Here is a 20314-nt window from a genome sequence, read left to right as displayed (position 1 = left end):
GCTGCCAGCAGATGCATTTAGATGGGCAGAAAACCACAGCGAATTTGTTCAGCAGATATGTGATGTGTGACTTTCTGTGTTTCAGAATGCAGATGGCACCGTTTCATAATCAAGACAAACTACCAAAAAGACGTGAAAATGAAAATCACAAAATCAAGAAGCAAACTGTGCACACAGTGACTTAAAAAAAAACTTTGACTAATTTGCCTTAGTAAGTTACAGTTATACAGGGTGTCCCAAAAAAATGTGAAATTATTTCATGGTCTAACAACATAGCCAATTCTCACTCAAATGATTTTAGTTTAATGTTTTACTTAACTGCTTTACTTAGAATCTACCAGGAAGATGGATGGCGGATGCCACTGATATTGACAATGTACTGTTGAAACGGCAAACACCTCGTAAAAGAACTGTTTTTTTTTTTGTTGTTTTTTTTTTATCCTGCCTCTTCCTACAAGCCTAGAGGAACTTAAGTAGAAAATCACTGGGGTGCTGGAGAATGTAACGCAAGATATGCTACAACGTGTTTGGCAGAAGCTGCACTACGACTTGACGTGTGTCGTGTCAAAGGTGGTGCGCATATTGAACATTTGCTAAGTGTTATGAAATCGGTTATAAAAATCTATATGCATTTGAATATGTTGTTGGGATTTTTATAAATCTTTTTTTAACATGAAGTCTGTTTAATTTTTTTGCCTAGGGCAGTATAGTAGTTACTCAGATATTCACATTTCAAATGATGTCATATCTTTCGACACACCCTGTATATACTGTATAGTAGATGATGTAAACCATGGAACATCCAGCCTGGTTCCTCTGACTTCTCTCGCACTTCAGACCTGAAGGATTCAGTTTGACTCTCCACATTTGCTTAAAGCTTTCTGTACTTTTTGCAAGCTTTTTGCTGTTGTGGATGGTCCCATTTCCAACCAACTTCCCAGAAAAAATTCATACAGTACTTTATTACCCTTGCTCAAGTGGATAATCTCACATGGATATTACAAACCAATATGCTGCTGCTGTTATTATTTCTTATTAAGATTGTGTTCATCCCAGGTTCCTTGTTTACAATATTTACTGTACATTATGTATTTAACATTAAAAAGAATCATTATTTAAGATACCATAGCCTTCCTGTTGGTTCGAACTCAGAAATTTTCTGACCTTTCTCCTTAACAAGGCATACATTTTAACATCGTTCTGTTTAAACTCGAGAAAATGCTGTTAAAGAAAATCTTAAGAGTGAAGCAACTCCCTGAAATTCTCAAACCAATCCCATTGGCATCATTTAAAAAAGTCTTAAATAAAGACTAGACTGTAAAAGACTGACAAAAAAGAGCAACAAAACAATTATCATTAAAAGTCAAGTGTAGTTTTGTCAAACAGATATGTTAAGGTAAACAAGGACACAGTTCTTATCATTTTAAACAGACAACTTTAATGGACGCAATAGTACAACATAAAAATGAGTAGACAACATGAAAACCCTTAGCACAACTACACAACAATGACTGCGTTGATTAAAATAAATATATGACTTTACATTATATTTCCATTTTTGACCATTTAATGGTCGATTTAACTTCATGACCCTGAATTTTGGTTACAGGATCCTTCATTCTCAACTTAACATTCTTAACATTCCGTTAACTCTACATTGCATAACAAAGTTATTCATTATCTTTATCTTATAGTCTCTGGTTGTTTCACAGACTGGGTCTAAGTATAAAGTGCTTGCCTATTCACTCACTACATATACAAACAGTATTAAATAAAATATGTTCAACACTACAAGACTTATATACTGTACATTCCAGCCGAGGCAGCGACTGCTGCTTCGATTATAACAAACCTGTTTTTGTTAAAGCAAATTATGCTTCCATTTGACAACTGTGTTGCAACACTGAAATATAATGGGAAAAAAAAAGAATGACTTAAGAAATGGGTCAAGTTTTGGTCAAGTTTGGGTATGTGTTTTTTTGGATGCTTTGACCTCCATTCTTGAATAAGTGTAAATAAGACTGTAAAGAACAAATAAAACCCAGTTTAACTAGAATGTGGATATCTTGACAACAAAGAAAGTGACGAAGATTCTAGAGTGGACTGTCTTTCACACAACTGTCTGTCTTGTCCATTTTGTGAGTTTGACTAAACAATGTTTTTTTTTTTTTTTTTTTGTGGGGGTTGGGGGGGTTCATACCTTGAGGTGGAATATACTTGGCAGTGTCCGTGCATTTCAATTATTTTGCACATTTACCTGAAATTCACAATAGAGACAGCAATTTTTTGCACAAATGAATATACCTGAAAAGTAGGTATTAGATTTCCAGAAGCTAAAATTGTACCGTTCTACAGCATCTTAATGATAACAAAGCTTACTACAATTACGTTTAAGAAAATGATCCGAAAGTTTTTTTAATAACAATATTATTAATGTCAATCTTGAGCTGAGATATCCACCACACATTTTGATGCCAAAGACAAAAAACGTTATTACCATCTTAACACTAATTTTGTTCTTTCATTTCTATTGTATTTTGTTTTTTGCTTTTTTTTTTACACTGCATTTCAATCCATCTCAATAGTCTTCATTATGCACCAATCAGCCATAACATTATGACCACTGACAATGGAAGTGAACATCACTGATCACCAACTATACACCAGTAAAGTAATAACAAGATGATGGGTACCCAAGGCTCAACAATGCCACAGGGGAGCAAAGGCTCCTGTCTGGGTCTGATCCCACAAAGAAATCAATACATTACAAACTGGCAAATTAATGCTGGCCATGATGGAAAGCCACCAGATCAGGCAGTGCACCAGGGCATTTCACTCACAGGACCCAGCAGGCAAAACGCCCAAGGCTACCTACCTGGCCTCCAAGATCCTAATTTGATTAAGCACCCATGGGATGCATGGGTAGAAATGAGGCCCCACCCTGCAACCCACAGCATCCAAGGAATCTACTGCCAACGTCTTGGTGCCAGAAACCACAGCACACCCCCTGAGGTCTTGTGGAGCCATACCCTGAATGAGCAGAGCTGCCCTGGCAACACAAATGACTAGACATACACAATACTCGGCATATTGTTTTACTTTGAAATGTAATGGCTGATCAGTTCTCAAATTGCTCATAGTGTGTAAATGGGTGTTTAAGTGTGTGAAAGTCTGTGTGCCCTGCAAAGGATTGGCGCCCTGTCCAGGATGTACCCCGCCTCATGCCCTAAGTCTTCAGGCTACAGGATTGAGCGGTAATGATGATGAGTGTAATGGCTGATGAGTAAATTTTCAATTTATTCTTTGAGAAATCTTTGAAGTGGTTGACTACAATATGACCTTACATGTTCTTCTACACAATTTCTTTTTTGGGAGGGAAATAACCTCCAATACACAATAAATATTCATGCGATGAATTTCATTGCATACACCAATTTACCACAATTATTTTAGATCTTAATAAATCAGGGCCAGTGTCTGTTATGCTATTTTATGACAGAAGATGTGTAGACAGCATTCACCAGAGTAGTTACTATATAAAAAAGACACAAAAAAGACATTACAAAAATACAAATTAAGAATCTGAGAAACAGTTCCTTAAATGCCATTTGGTGCTATGAAGAAATATGAATCTAAATACCAGTTAATTAATACCTTGTATGGTAAGATCAAGTACTGTATGCATTTACTGTAAGTGTAATGTTAAAATTTATTTCAGAAGATTTATTTTATAGTCATGAAATTCAAGCTGAAGAATGACATTTTATCTATTACAAATAATTTATACTTCATAGTTAGTAAAACTGTTTGTTGACTTTTGGTTATTGTGATGTCTCCAGGATCTATGACTAATAGTACTGTATTATCTGACGTGTAGTAATATAGAATAATGTACACGTAAATGTATACCATATTAAAATACCTTATGCTTTTCTTTCTTTAATATACAGTAATAGACTCTGAACAATAAAATAACATTGTATTTTTTCCATACACATCTAAAGTAGCTATTATTCAGCATATATTTCTGTCTCAGGCCTAATCTCAGAGTGAAGAAAGCGTCCTGTGCCCATAGCTGTAGAGTATAGCCGGTTACTATGAGGGGGCATGCAGCCATAATTTGGGAAAATTCCTTGTACCTTGGGCTGCAAAGACACATAACCATCCATGTAATCGGTACGAGATGGTGCAAACATGCTACGAGTCCTCGGCCTGCTTTGAATAGGATGTGAAAATCTATGATCATGCTCCAGAGTCATTTTGGCCTGTCTGGGTTGTCGATGACTTTTCATGCTCTGTGACCTCGCTGATCGTTCCAAAGCACAACCCTTAATCCAAGCATATTGAAAGTCTTCTTTAGGATGGCTGCTGTGCATCCTAATCAGCTTATCCTGGCTGTGAAGTCGGGCACTGCTGTGCTCTGACGAATCTGTGTTTTTAAAATCAGGGCAGCTGTATTCTTTATGTAGAGTTAGCTTACGCGGTTGCGGCTCTAGCGTGTGCTGTGTGTAGTTATGCATAGACCGACTTTGCTTTAGCATCAAGACAGGTTTGGTACTGTGCCCAGTTCTCTGTTTTTCTGTCTGGATGGGAAGGGGGGCATTAGGTTCAGGAAGTGCGTTTTCAGGAGAGTAATGGGACACCATGGTAACCCTGTATTTCCCATCTGCCCCTTCAGTAGAAATAAGCAGATCTTTGGCTGAATCAGATTTATTCCTTGTGTGCAATGTTTTTTGGCCCCTCTGGCTCTCCTTTTGAAGATGGGACAGGGGGGCAAAATCTTGCAGTCTCTTCTTTTCTATATTTCCTTGCCTAATAGATGGACTGAAATGTCGATCTGATAATCCAGCATCAAAACCCTCATACGGACCAACATTTCGAGTTCTTGGAAAATGACCAGTGCCTTGCTTTACAAAACTTCTTTCCCTGCTATAGGGCATGTTTAATAGAGGGTTGTGATAGTTTTCAGGGTTGCTTATCACTCTACCAGGGTAGGTAGGCCGCCTGAGGAGAGTGTAAGAGTGGCTGTATCCATGACCGCTTACTCTAGACGGATCCAGGTTGTTATACTGAGCTCCTAAATAGGGCTTGTACCTATATTGAACTTTACCATCCTCAAAATATGGCCTTACTTGACGGATATCAGAGAGAACCTGTCTGTGGTAAGTATTGTTCTGGTAAGATGGATGTGGAAAGAAAAACGTGTCCTCTGGTGGTGCATGCATGGAGCGTACCCTACGAATTGTGGGATATACAGATGCACCATCCATAGGTGGGTATCTTGGGCCATCATATCTGTAAAGGAAGCTGGGAGAGTGTTCTTTCCTTTGTTGACTCTTGTATTTAATGGACTGGTGGAGGGACCTTGGTGCCAGGGTGTTGTAGTGGTCCTTGGAGAAGACCTTACCTTGGTACTGCATGTAATCAGGATGAAAAGAACTGGTCTGTCCAAATGGTCCCGACCAGTAAGTTTGCTCCGATGGCCTTAAAATTTCATCTTTAAGGCTGGACTGGTAAGTGGAAGTCAGAGGAGAATCTGGAGATTGTGGAAGAACGTCATGCACTGAAGCTGGCATAGACGCTTCAGCTAATATCACACGAAAATTGGAAGCATTTGCAGCTTGCTTGTTGAGAAGAGAAGCTCTGGCCGACTGACTGTTTGTTGTATGGTGTGATGTCTCTGACTGTGTGGGAGAGGCAATGGACCTGTATGACTCCATCTCGGAAGTTTGTTCTGGGCTTCCACCATCTGTACCAACTCCAACATGGCGGACATTTTCTTTCATTTGTATATGGCTTTCAGCATCCTGCTTAGTATCTAAACTTTTAACAGTAGGTATGTCCAGGGGCTGCACATTTGTTTCATGACTTTCAGCAGAAACATCACCTCCATCAGAGTAGCTAAGTCCACTTTCGCTGCCATGACATGCACAAGTGCTCTGCAGGCTACCGGCATCGGTGTAACTTCCCGTAGAGATAACACTTGAAGGTTTTCCAAATGTTTTGCAGGTCCCACAGCACTGTCCTCTAGTGGTAGATAATGTCTGAGTTGGTAAAGGAGGTTTTTGAGGCCACTGCAGTATGGAGAGTGGGTCCAGAATGTGACTTGGGGAAACAGGAGTTGGTGGTTCTGAACTCCCTCGTTTCCTCAAACAGGTGGCTTGTTGCGCAGATTCGGCCAAAGCCAGAGCAAGCATACGGGCAGCACTTTTTACAGCTGGCTGGGAGGTTATGAGCGACACTGATCTTACTAGTCCTGGAGTGCAATCAAAGGTTACAGCACCTATAAAAAAGAGAAAAAGAATTTTTCATAGAAATAGCAATCTGCTAAAAAAAAAAAAAAAAAAAAGTGTAGTAAAAGTGTGTACACCATCAGTCACTAAGAATGTTTTTCAACATGTAGGATAATGTGAGGGTAAAAACTTTTTATAAATGTTAAATGGCAAACACATTTGGACTAACCTGATTCTGTTTGTTTCACAGCTCTTGTTTCCTCACTGTGAGTTTCGTCAAGGCTTGCAGCCTCTGTCTGGGGTGAAGAGGAAGGCTTGTTTTGACAATCTTGTCTCCATGTTGACTCACTGGGCTTGACCAAGCTTGGTATCACTTCAGTGGGAGGCACAGACAGAGTTTTCATCTCTAAAGCAATTTCTGGTTTTTGAGTAAGACCCACAGTCTGTGCGGGCTTCAGTTCTTCTTTAACTGTAATAGTTGTTGCAAATTTTGCCGTCACTAAGTGCTTAAGTTTTGCGTCCTCTGAAACTGTTAAAATTGCATCAGATGTTCCTTTAGGAATTGCTTTTTTAAAGGTTTCTGATTCACTGGAACTGCCTCCAGCCTTCCATCTGCTGCCTATTTTTCTTTCTTCAGACACAGAAGCTTCAGTTGGAGTTGTACTGCACTGAAACAAAATTGGGTCAAAGTCGAGAGAAGCCTTGCCAATATCTGCATCAGCAGAGTGTGGGGTCGATATGAGAGCAGGCACACAAGTGGTGGACAAAGCTGTGTCTTTCCTGTCTTTTTGGCTTAACTGCAAGTCTTTGTGGACTCGCTTGTTAAGCAGCTCTTCGTTGAAGGAAGTGGACATGGCGACGCTAGTAGAGCGAGGCCTGCGTGCTTGATACATTGCTGATCCACCTGAAGTAAGCAACATATTTATTTACTCAATATAGAACACACACAATAGAGAAAGAAACATTTAACTAGATGAAAACAGCACGCTACCCTCAAGATTATTTGATGACAAAGATTCTTCACTTTTAGATGATCGTAGTGTTCCACTATCTCCTCTACCACCTAGAAAAACAAATAAATCAGATCCTCCAAAAATTAATTCAGTACATTCTTATTATGCGCCTAAAACAATACTGGATGAAAATTCTTTCACTTAAAATTCCAAAATAGTAATGGCCACCTTCATGCTGTTGTTGAAGATAGCCTAGGTTTAAATTCAGTATTCAGATTGATTAGCTCGATTTGAACAATTACACTAAAAGCTATCATTACCCAAAGGCTTCTTAATTTCTAAGTCATACAGCTGAAAACATTTCATTTAGTTTTACTAAAGACAGAGTAGTTACCTTATAAGTCTGTGCTAATTCTAACAAAAAGATAGATTAAGTTTTGCTTTTTAATCTTATTTTACTCTTATTGGGAGTTATATGCACACAGTATGGAATTAGATTTGTGTCAAGAAAAGATTGACCTCAATTAAGGAACTAAACAAAAACAAATAAGTTTAAAGTGAATAAAAAATAATTACAAACTAAGAAACTAACAGTAGTTTAATAAAGGGATTTTTCTTTAGGTTTTCACATTTGTTTCTCAGTTTTTCAATTTTATATTATATTATGTTAATTTATGAAAATCAGTAAATTTGTCTTAAGAGTGTCAAACATTCTATTTTTCAGTTTCTGCATGGGTGGGTGTTAGAGTCATCACTGACAGCTGATTTAAACTTTTCTGAGACACAAAATCAACATAACATAATATAATATACACTCACTGACCACCTCATTAGTTAACACAAATACTGTATCTAATCAGTTGATCACATGGCAGCAACTCAATGCATGTACAGTAGGCATGTAGGCATGTAGCTACGGTCATGACAGTCTGCTGAAGTACAAACCAAGCATCAGAAAAAGGTAGAAAGGTGATTAAGGTGGCTTTGTAAATGGCATGGTTTTTGGAGCCAGGCAGGCTGGTCTAAGTGTTTATGAAACTAGTGCTTTATCAGGATTTTCACTATATTTCACATCTCTAGGACTTACAAGGAATAGTGTGAAAAAGAGACAATATTGATTGACAGCAGTTGTTTGGGCAAAAATGCTTTGTTGATGCCAGAGGTCAGAGGAGAATGGACAAATGGTTCAAGCTGATAGAAAGGCAACAGTAACTCAAATAACACAGCATTACAACCAAGGTATGGTGAAGAGCCTCTCTGAATGCACAATTTATAATTATAAAAGTAATCATAACTTGCTGGCATTTCCAAAAACTCAAAAGCACGGTTTGCAGTCTGAAGCCTCCAGGTTAACCTACAGTACACCAGCAAGGCATATAAGCACATGTATTTTTTTATCATTGTCAATGACCTATTGTGTTGCCGGCACAGATCAGATTGCCTGAGTATTGTTGCTGATCATGTCTATCCATTTATGACCACAGGATAATGTGCCATGTCACAAAGCTGAAATCATCTCAAACTGGTTTCTTGAACATGAGTTCACTGGCCTCCACAGTCACCAGACCTCAGTTCAAAGGAGCACTTTTGAGATGGAACAGAGGATTGGCAAGATGGAAGTGTAGCCGACAAATCTGCAGCAACTGCGTGATGCTATCGTGTCAATATCTTTATAAAAAATCTTTAAGGAATGTTTCCAACACCTTGCTGAATCTATATCACACAGATTAATGCGGTTCTGAAATCAAAAGGGGGTCCAACACACTAGACAAGGGGTACCGAATAAAGTGGCCAGTGAGGGTGTATACTGTATGTCCATATTCTGCATTTTTCGTGTACATTTAATCCTATGACATTATAAAGGGATGACTATCCAAGTATTTAATCCAAGAAAAAGAAGCCTGTTTATGCCTGAGCGTTTAATATTCCTTATGACAGTGAATTATTTTCCACTACAACCGTAATTCATGTACACCTAATGCTGATACACGCTTCCTCTCTAGCAGAACCTAGCAGTGATTATAGCATAACTATCAAAAAAACAGGAAGGGGGAATGTAAAAATGCTTTTTGTTTAGAAAAAAATATATTCTAAAAGGATTTTAAGCTGGCCAATTAGAATAAAGTTCAGTAAGCCCCACCCAGCAGCAGCTGGCCAACGAGGAAGCAGCACCCACGCGCATGGTAACGTGATAAAATCGGCAACAAAACTGAAAAACTGACAATCCAAACTGAAAAACTCAACAGCAAAACAAAAAAAAAATTTAAGTGAATTGAAAATACCCTCATCTTGTTTTACTGTTTTTCAGTATCAAATAGTGAAAGCTGTACCCGGGAGTGCATTTGAGGTCTTCATGTTATTGGGCTCACTGGGATGACGGAGCAGCTTGCGCTTGGCTGTGGTTGAGGATTTTGTCATATTGAAGAATGAACGCCAGCTTGCCACAGGAGATTTTTTCACCTTTGTCTGGGCCTTCTTTCTATGAGAACAGAATATTATTTATGGTAAATAAATCAACTCGATTGAGGTCAGGTCTCGGCAGGTCACTTTCACACCAACCATGTCTTTATGGACGTCGCTTAGTGTACAGGGACATTGTTACATGTTTACATGTGAAACATGTTTCGTCCAGGCATCTAAAGTCTCATTATGGAAAATTGTAGTGCTACAGCAAACAAAGACATTCTTCACAATTGTTTGCTTCCAACTTTGTGTCTGTTAATAAATAAGAGAATACTTGTATTTCGTTGTCAGGTGTGCAATACCTTTTAGGGCATATTGTGTAACTGTAATACACAACCCGAAGAAAAAAAATAAAAAACAAACACAACATTACTACATACTGTATAAAAAAAGAAACCAAGAAACAGGAACATATAATGATCAAGAACAGAAATTGAAGATATGTGTATGCATAGTGTCATTAAATAGCAAATAGTAAAACACAAGTGAAGTACATAGATAATAAACTAAAATGAACTAACAAAGAAGAAGACATACCAAAATCATAAATTACTGAAAACTGCGAACAATCAGTACTCACACAGCAAGAAATGTAAAATTTGTTAACTTTAGACATTAAGAATCCTACGTTAAAACTGCACTATTACAGCATCAAGTCATTACTATACATGTATAATTCCTAAATGGACTTATTGTTAAATATTTCACCTGAGAGAATACTCATTCCAGCAATAATACAGTAAATGAAAGCACCTTTCCATGGGAAACTCGATGACTGTGTGAAACTTCCCCTGCAGGGCGGCAGGACCCTCTCCCACCTCGATGTACTTGCTCTCGGGGGAGACAGGGGAGGCGAGCTGGGCTTGAGTACGGGCTTGTGCCTCTTCTAAAGACAGCAGCTTCGTGGATGGCGAGCAAACGAGCAGAGACTTGGGCCGGGACAAAGTGCTATGGCCTATAAATGCATTTTGAAGAGAAAGCCCTGATTTGCAATGTGTCACTGAACAAGTAAGTGTAAGCTTTGAGTTTCCTTTTGCTTACCTGAGCTTTCACGAATCAGAGTGCTGAGTTTGGGGCTGAAGAGGACATCAACGTGATTGAGGATGAACTCCACTACCACTGACTGAATTCGTACCTCCATAAAAGCAGAAGTGCCACTGAAGCAGGCAGACTCTATTTGTTTTGACCTATAATCACAGTGAACGGTTTAGGTTTTAGATACAGTATATTTACTGTACAGTATGTGCATGTTCAAAGCATGAACATGTGTTTGGTATGCTTTAACAATCCAAATTTCAGACGTAACACCATGTCTAGAGTATTAACTAGGAGAAAAAGGCATGATATACCGTGTTACAATACAACTGTAGATTACAATATAACAGTTAATACTGAGGTTCTCCTAATTAATGGTATCTAGTGCCATTAAGTATATTTAAACAAACCATGAACAATAATAATAAACCTTATACTGTAGCACAGTGTTGTTACATTCTCAAATAAGATTAGTCAGAAGGCTTTTAGATAGTATTATCAGGATTAAAAGTAGGAGCATTTCCATGCACACAATGTGACAACAGCTCACAGCATTGAATTCTTGCTTGTAAGACAAAAATGAGGGGCAAAAAGGGCACCAGTTTGCTGAGAGAGCATTAATTTGGGTATTTGGAACAATGGAAAAAAAATTTTGTGATCAGATTGACCCTATTTCAGAGCGATGGGTGTATCAGGGTAAGAAGGGAAGAGCATGAAAAGATGTATCCATCATGCATAGTAGCCACTGTACAAGGCTCTAGAGCCTTTATTTCTGATATGACTTATGTTTCAAAAAGTAATGAATGCTTTTGATAATCACTTAAACATATTTATTTACATCAGAGTAATAGCCCATGCTACCCAACAAAACCTAACACAATTTATAAGTAAAGCTGTATTGCAGGTTCTAATATTTTATACCTGAAAAACTTGATCTAGTTAATTATGAACTTTTAGAAATATGCTGTAAAATAAATAAGGCTAATTCATGTTAACTTGTTTTTATTTGCGGATAAAGCATGTGGAAAAACCAACACATCTTTGCGAATATGTTTTTCATTTCTTATTCAATTACGATATTTGCAGTTCATCAAGACCATGGTTTGTACTTTGTCATATTAACCAGTGCAGTAAATAATGATTAAAAAAATTATTAAGATAAAGCTTCACATTCAGATCTATTTATGCACACAGCCTAAAAGCATACCACCTGAGGAGATTGGGAGCCCAGACAATTGCCAAGTTCTTGCAGTGCATGTTTGTGATGTAACTAAAGGTCGCCATACGAGCCAAGTGCCTCATAAGGAATTCAAGAGTTCTGGAGGAAAACAAGGAACAGGCTTTTTTTTTTTTTTAAAACCAAAACAGTGAATCATTTGCAGTGCACAGAAAAAGTAAATTGCAGTATTTCTCTTTGTCACCAGATGGGGCTGTGCACCAAACAAACCTGTAGTGTGGAGGAGGCAATTGCTGAATGACGTCATGGATTTTAACCAGTCTTTCATCATCTGTAGCTCCTGATACAGCTTCCTATAAAAATACATACATACACACATGCACAAAGTTAAAACATTCGTCATGCACCAGATGAATATGATGTACAAGGTTTATCTCTTTAAACTTACTGAGAATTTGTCATAAAGCTGGTATGTGAGCAGGGGGTTTGGAAGCTCCCTTAAATAGAGCTTGCACAGGGACCCTACAGAATGGATGTCCTGGATATACGTATCCTTAGTGAGGTCTGGAATGTGTTCTGAGTCAAACTCATGCCTGGGGATACAGCAGAGCATGGACCTTCTTATTAATTTATACTCATGAAATCTATAAATTACATTTTAAATGTAAATACGTAATCATAAATATGTTATGAAAATTTTAACCTGGCAAAAAAAAATAATAAAATTGTTTTTATTTGTTATAAATGACCTCATTTGCAGTGTCCTTAAGCCCCACTAGGGGGCTGCAGCCCACACTTTGGGGAACACTGCTAAGTTATTGGGACCAGTTACTAACTTGTCTCTTGAGCTACGTTTACACTGTCAGTTAAATGTGACCCAATTCGTTTTTTTTGCTCATATGTGACACATATCGGATATGTTCTATGTCCATGTAAACAGGAAAAAAAACATGCATTCCAAGATTCAAGATTAGTTTTAGGCTTCCTTTATATGTGGAAATAAATCAGACATAAATCAGGTATGTGCTATTGTGATTGTCGTGTAAACAGACAGATCGGATTTTCTGAGGCGTTGTGTTCTGTACGTCATTAAAACTGCGACTTCTTCTCGGTTTAATGGCGTAATGTTATTCTCCGATGGAAGCGCGTGTGGAATTATAACATCGCAAATGACATGGAAGAGGAAAAAGCCCCCCGCCTTGTGTTAATGCTTATTTAGGCTTAATAACAAAAATCAGTATTTGGTGAATAAAGTATATGCACAGGCTGCAATTATGGAGTTTTTTCCTCCTCCCGTTTCAAAACCACGGTGACGTTTCGCAAACTTTGCATATATCGCATATAGAGCTAGCATCAAGCATATTTTGCCTTCGTCCATCTTGGCTAGCCTGTAGCGCAAGAACCTTCCTTTTAGTATGAGCAATGTTTCAGATGGTAACTGTAAACACTTGAATCGGATATGGGTCATTGTTGAAAGAACGTGTAAACAGACGATCAAAAAAATCAGATATAGGCAACAAATCAGAATTGGGCACCGAGACCTGCAGTGTAAACGGGGCTCTGGAGTTTCCACAACATTAATTATAACTATAAACTGTTAAAATGGGCAATGTTTTGCTCATCAACGAGGCATTATATACATATAACAGCACAGTCTGGAGCGCAATATTCTTAACATAAGTGTGATGACACCATTAATTTGGAATTTTTATACTTACCGCAGTTTCTGGATGTTAGAGGAAATCCCAGACAAGCGGTAAATGCCATCAACAACGCCATGCTTTTCAATAAATTCAGTGCAGCTCTTGATGACTTGGGGGACTAGAGCCGAGAAATACATGAAAAGAAATTAATATTAAGAACACACAATTAAGAGCAATCAGCCGTAAATATTAATTTCTACTCACCATCATGACAGGAATTGAGTAGGTGTTCTCCCAGGTCACATCCAAACACCCTCTCTTTTAGAATACCTCTCTGCTTCAGCTTCTGCTTAGTAGGCCTCGACTTCATGAAAGTACGCAGGAATGTGATCAGTTTCCCGTGTTTATTAGACACTAAAAGACATTAAGAAACACAAGCAGGTCAAGGAAAGCTATAATACATGGCATTTGTTGTCTCAATACTTTTATATATTTTTATAAAGATGCATAATTAAATCTGCTATACAGTGGTGACCAAAAGTATTAAGACAACATACTGTATGCTATGTATTAAAGCTCTTTTTGTGCCCAAAACATTAATGATTTCACTATAGGTTCTGGCCAATTCAGCTGAAAAACTGAGGAAACAAGGCTACAGTGTGTGACAAGGAGATTAAGCTTCTGGAGCCATTGCCTGCATCAGCCCCAGACCTAAACCCAATATACAACTGTTGGACAGTGGTGAAGAATGCAGTAAGAATCAAGAAACCGTCTCGACTTTGCTAACCCCCATGGACATGGGAAAAACTACTACTGCACCAGTCAAAAGTTTTGATTTATTTTGTAAATTTTTTTACAAAACTATGAAATATCACATATGGCATTAGGTAATTAAAAAAAACAGCAAAAACAGTTGATTATTTTAAAATATGAATCTCAGCTGTCCTGGAATAGTTCTTGCAAGAACAGTATTGTCAATTGCATTTGCAAAACTCATCAAGCACCATGATGAAACTGGCGCTCAAAACTTGCCTCTGCTGCAGAGGTGAAGTTTATTTAGAGTTACCAGTTGTTCTTCCTGTGTGCATGTCGGCCTCCTTTAGCTTATTTGCTTTCCAGCTAAAACATGGCAATAGTTAAGGTTTGGAATGTTTTGTGGATTACTCTAATGTCCCTAGCAAATGAAGTGTGTGTGTGCATGGATGCTTAAAAAATACAAGTGGTGTTCAAGTAAAACCATTACTTCTGATTAAATTTCTCATGAATGAGGGCATACAGTAAAGCCGATTGATATTTACAGAGGACTTCAAGCACAGTAATAAGATTACGATGTTGAGACTCTTAGCCGCAGTAAAACATTTTAATGGTGCATCAAAATTAGTTTTTTTAAGAAGGCCATACGTCCGTGAATAACGATCCCGCCTTGGAGCCCACTGCAGTCTTTCATCTGAACATTCTGTGAGAGGAACGCCTGATTCTTGAAAGTCAGCGGATTGGTTGATGCCAACTTGTGGAAAAGACTGTCTGTGGGCACTGTATACAAACAATCATTCACCAGCACCACTACACATTACAGAAACTCAGCTAGGAGTTACTGCCACATCTCCTGAACAGTTCTGACCTCGCTCCAAGCTATTTCCACTATTAAAGGAGTTCCTGTGAGGCCAGCATTTCAGACAGGCAGTCCCATCATTGCTCTGGCATACCAAGCAAACTTTTTTTACTCTAAAAACTGTATTCTGATATTCTGCACAATCAGAACTCCCAGTCTGACTTGAATGGCCCTCATAATTGTTGACCCAACCGTAGTGTATTCCTGCCTCTTGAGCATTGTTTCTGGCATAGAATCTGGAAAAACAGTAACCCTGACCATTATAAAGTATTTACTGAACCTGAATAAATAAATGTAAAAAAACAAAAAGCAAAGTTTATCTTTCCCTAAGAAGGGCTGGCTTGGTTATTCTTTTATTTATCTCTTTGTTTATTGTAAATTAACAGAAATATACCTGGTTTTGGCAGTGAGCCGGTCACATTTGGGGGAACCTTCTCACTGATCAGTTCCACACACTCACAAGGGAAAAATCCCACCTGCCAAAACAGTAGGAGAGCTTTGAATTATCTTACATTTATCTCATAAATCTTGTTACATAGTTACATTGAAAAAAAAATTATATACTAAGCATTTACTTTTAGAACATAATATGACATGACAAATGAACATGAAAATTGTATAATATTATGTAGCTCCAGTAGTGTTACAGTACTATTATATTTTGTAATCTCCAAATAAAAAATAATAATAAATTTGACTATATTTCAGGCAAAAAGATAAGTTAATACACATATCAAACCACACATAAAATAATAATAATAATTTTAAAAATCGCAAAGCCCAATGTAGCCCTTAAAACTCAGATTTTTTTTTAGCTATTTCTGCGTTAATATATTTAATAAATATATACAGGGATAAGAATTGTGCCATATTCTAATTGTGCCATATTCTAATTGTGACATATTTGTTTTTTCTGGCATAACCTAGGGAATATCATGACTAAGCTAGATTTAAAGAAAAAAAAAAACAATTGGGTCACACAGGCGAGAGAAATAGGACCAGATACATAAGACTTTGTTTTCAGTTGTTTCTATGACCTAAAATGTAATGATATGGACATTTTGTGAATTTTACATTTTTGCAAGAGCATTCCCATATTCTCGTAGCGGTAAAATTTCCGCAATTTATAAGGACCAATAACTTCAAAACTCTAAAAACCCAAATGCACAGTTTGATGTCTGAAGCATCGCCCATCGACACACACCGGCAGGACATCTTTTTTAAATTGACTAATGCTGTGTTGTCAGCACGTATTCGTGCTGCTTGAGTTTCGAGAATTTATGTTCTGCTACACAAGATACTTCACCTTAAAGCCATGCTTTCCTCTCCACCATCCAGTGTCTTCCTTTGGAGGCATGTCTATGACGGAAACAATGTCCCCTACCTAAAACAAAAAAAGAAAAGAAACACATGGTCATGCTAAGTCACAAAAAAGTCAAATGGCAGTATGAAAAAAATGTTAATTTTAAAAATAGTCACCTCAAAAGAGAGTTCGTCAGCAGCCTGGGCTATATAGCGCTTAATGACATGAGCAGCAGCAACAGCTGGAACATTAATGGAGGACTCATCATGAACCAGTAGGCGGTTTCCTTTATTATCAATCTGAGTAAGATTAAAGCAGGTAGAGACTCAGAAATTCTGAATTGAATGTTGAGCAGGATTAGACATTTTAGCCATTTATATAAATTGTGATATCAACATTTGAAAGGTGATATGTGTAGTACTGTGTCAAGGTCTTGAGCTAGCCCTCGTTTCTTCATATTATATTTAATCATTCACTCACGCTCACTTACCCATCTCCTATACCACTTTATTCCTGTATTCAGGGTCACGGGGACCTGAAGCCTATCTCAGGAGGCTTAGGGCACGAGACAGGGTACACCCTGGACAGGATGCCAATCCATCGCAGGACACACACATACACACACTCATTCACACACTACGGGCAATTTAGGAACGCCTATTAGCCTTCCCTGCATACCCTGAACTGTGGGAGAAAACCGGAGTTACATTTAATTAGAACATAATAGAATAGAATAGAATGGAATAATAGAATAGTGTGAAATGGGGGCCAGGGGTAGCTTAGTGGTTAAGGCATTGGACTACGGTTCGGAAGATCCCAGGTTCAAAACCCACAACCACCAAGTTGCCACTGTTGGGCCCTTGAGCAAGGCCCTTAACCCTCAACTGCTCAGATGTGTAATAAGAAAAAAAAAAAATTTAAGTCGCTCTGGATAAGAGCGTCTGCCAAATGCCTAAATGTAAATGTAAATGTGCTAATGGTTAAACCATCAAATCTAGCCCAAGCCAAAAATGTAATCGATCCAAATAAAAAAGGTCAAGCTGGCCGCATGGAATATAAGAACTGGGACATCATGCTGCCCAGAAAGAAACAATTGCCAGTGAGTAATCACACCAGTGAATCTCAATCGCAGCATTATCCTAGCTTAAACTGACCGAAAGTGGAAAAATGACAATCGAAGTCCAGGCAGTGGAGAGGAAATTACCATGTTTTAGCTACCACTGGTTTCTTCCCACAGTCCAAAGACTTTTTTTTTTTAAATTAGCCATAGTGTATAATTGTGTGATTGTATTTGCTTGTGGACTGAAATGTGCTGGCTGAGATAAGCCCCTACCCTCCACAAACATTAACAGGACAGGTGATATAGATGCTAGATGGATGGATAAATATTTTCCTAAAACAATGCAGACATCATTTTACTATTGTATTATATATTTTAAAGTTTGCCTAGAACTAGAAAATCTAAAGATTAAAAAAGATCACATTAGGTTACCCCAAGAATATGCAGGTGTAAAGATGGCTGTGAGCTACTGTATGTGTACAATTAGATTTTATATACTATACATATGTACAGTAGTGTTCAAAATAATAGCAGTATGTTAAGCAGTAAGTAAAAAAGTGAGTAAAGCTCCATATCCATATAATAACTTTTCATTTAAATAACAATAATGCATTGGGCACCCTGCACGTTCTATTATGAATCACAACATAAAGAAAAATGTGCTAAATGTATTATTCATTTACAGAAAGTAAAGAAAAAACAAATATTAGTCTGTTAAAAAAATAGCAGTGTCATCATTCATCTTTATTAAATGATCAATTTACAGTTTAAACAAAAATGCTTGAAGTTTAATCTTTCTTGTGCATCTCTGAAATAATGTTTAGTTGTATAACCATGGTTTCTAAGAACTGCTTCACATCTGTGCTGCATGGAGTCAACCAACTTCCAGCCTAAGAAACAGCATTTTTTTGTCTCAGAAACATCATTTTTATTGTCAGGTCACAAGTTTTCTATTGGATTAAGGTCTGGGGATTGAGCTGGCCACTCCATAACGTTAATCTTGTTGGTCTGGAACCAAGATGATGCTTGCTGACTGGTAAGTTCGGGGTTGTTGTCTTGTTGAAACACCCATTTCAAGGGCATTTTCTTTTCAGCATAAGGCAACGTTGCCTCTTTAAGTATTCTGATGTACTCAAATTGATCCATGATCCCTGAATTGTGATAAATCGGCCCAACACCATACACAATAGGCCCAACACCATAGTACGAGAAGCATCCCCATCATGATGCTTGTCCCTCCATGGGACAAGCATCATGGTAGGACACTCCCTTCAGTGTCTTCACAGTGTACTGTGGCTTGAATCGAAAACTGTCCGCGGCCTCTAGATCTAAAAAGAACAATCTTGCTTTCATTAGTCCATAAAATATTGCGCCATTTCTCTTTAGGCCAGTCAATGTGTTATTTGGGGACTGTAACCTCTTCAGCACGTCTTTTTTTTAACAATGGGACTTTGCAGAGGCTTCTTGCTAATAGCTTTCTGGTTTTGTTCTCCATTTTAAAGCATTTGATATCATTTTAGCAGAGCAGCCTATCATTTTCTGCACTTCTATGTCTGTATCTCTAATCAACTTTTGAATCAAAGTACGCTGTTCTTATGAACAATGTCTGGAACGACCCATTTTATTTTCAGAGAGAACTTGAATTTTTGTATACTCAAATTTGTTTGACACCTGTTTTTCACAGAATAATTTTGAACACACCCCTTTTCAATTAATGATTCAATTACCCACAATCAGGTGCATGCTAGTCATAACTGTTGGGTCTGTTGTTTTCTATTACTTAATACTGTATATTGTGTTGGTGTCTTTCTGCAGCATTAGAGTTTAAATATTTAACTACAATTATATACATATTTTCTTTTAAAATGTAAAAACCTTACTTGTGATCCCTACAAAAGGCAAACAGAATTGAATTCAGAAAAACCTGAATACAGACATTAAGTGTTTTTCTAAGCCGCCAAACTTATTTAATATGTAGGTAGTAATGAACAGCGTGTTAACTGAATTCAAAAGAAGTTCACAGTGGTTCAAATGAACAAAAGCCAGGTTTCGTCCTAATCATTAAAGGCTGCTCAACAAAGAAGTACTTGAACTTGAAGTTTCTGTTGCGTGCTGTCAGCATGGTGACTAATCTGACTTGACTATCAAGGACCTTGACAGGTTCTCACCAGTGTACAATATGCATTTTTTGTTAAGCACATGCAGCTACAGGCTTACCACCCCAAAACTTTCCTATTCCATGCAATTTTTATCAGACATCTCAATAAGTCATTCTGAAGTCAATGTACTGTATTTCCCCAAACACTGCTGTTCGAATAGGCACTACACAAAACTCTGGCGAGTTTACTCAGGTACAGAGGTGCTTTGTACCTGTCAACTGACTACTGTTACAGTACATGAGAGAATGGGCGTGATCAGTTGCTTTAGCTCTTTAACAAAAAGCACATCTGTAACGCTGTACTGGATAAGAAAATAATTAATGGAAGAGTTGACTTGACTGAGACACTGGTGCATACTTTACCTCCATCCATGTCAGGGCAGGCCCACAGTTTATCTTGTTGTCAGCGATGGTTGAAAGGCGGGAAAGGTAGGCAGTAAGCATCTGGGAAACTGGCTGAGAAAGCAAGAGGAAAGACTGATAAACAGAGGAAGTAATAAAGCTCTTAGTTCCACAAAAAAAAGCTGACTTAGTCTACATCCTAATGGATCAGTCTCTTAACCCTGACTCTATTAGAGGACTGGGTAGCGATGTCGTCAGTTCTTTACTTCCCGTAAGAGTTTTTCTTTTTTGATTGGTTGGTTCAGGGACGGGTTTTAAGTTAATTTGCTTGTCTG

The 20314-nt window shown here is 37.9% G+C and overlaps 1 protein-coding gene across 4 annotated transcripts in view; it reads right to left on the bottom strand.

Moving 5' to 3' along the window:
- Nucleotides 1–1418: 1418 nt before the first annotated feature.
- arhgap32a (Rho GTPase activating protein 32a) overlaps nucleotides 1419–20314 on the bottom strand; it is a 43310-nt gene continuing 24414 nt past the window's right edge. For 3 of the 4 annotated variants that reach the window (XM_053507406.1, XM_053507405.1, XM_053507408.1), the window contains 15 exons: nucleotides 20001–20093; nucleotides 16596–16718; nucleotides 16423–16500; nucleotides 15511–15592; nucleotides 13769–13918; nucleotides 13580–13682; nucleotides 12310–12454; nucleotides 12132–12214; nucleotides 11892–12002; nucleotides 10691–10836; nucleotides 10403–10604; nucleotides 9517–9665; nucleotides 7225–7296; nucleotides 6463–7137; nucleotides 1419–6283 (listed from right to left, as the gene is read on the bottom strand). In XM_053507406.1, the coding sequence (XP_053363381.1) occupies nucleotides 4011–6283; nucleotides 6463–7137; nucleotides 7225–7296; nucleotides 9517–9665; nucleotides 10403–10604; nucleotides 10691–10836; nucleotides 11892–12002; nucleotides 12132–12214; nucleotides 12310–12454; nucleotides 13580–13682; nucleotides 13769–13918; nucleotides 15511–15592; nucleotides 16423–16500; nucleotides 16596–16718; nucleotides 20001–20093 (4485 nt within the window). In that variant the 3' untranslated portion in view covers nucleotides 1419–4010. The remainder of the gene's footprint in view (nucleotides 6284–6462; nucleotides 7138–7224; nucleotides 7297–9516; nucleotides 9666–10402; nucleotides 10605–10690; nucleotides 10837–11891; nucleotides 12003–12131; nucleotides 12215–12309; nucleotides 12455–13579; nucleotides 13683–13768; nucleotides 13919–15510; nucleotides 15593–16422; nucleotides 16501–16595; nucleotides 16719–20000; nucleotides 20094–20314) is intronic. The other variant, XM_053507407.1, reaches the window with a different exon arrangement.

This window comes from Clarias gariepinus, chromosome 11, assembly GCF_024256425.1.
Source record: "Clarias gariepinus isolate MV-2021 ecotype Netherlands chromosome 11, CGAR_prim_01v2, whole genome shotgun sequence".
Lineage (NCBI taxonomy): Eukaryota > Metazoa > Chordata > Actinopteri > Siluriformes > Clariidae > Clarias > Clarias gariepinus.
This window is presented reverse-complemented; position numbering and strand designations above follow the sequence as displayed.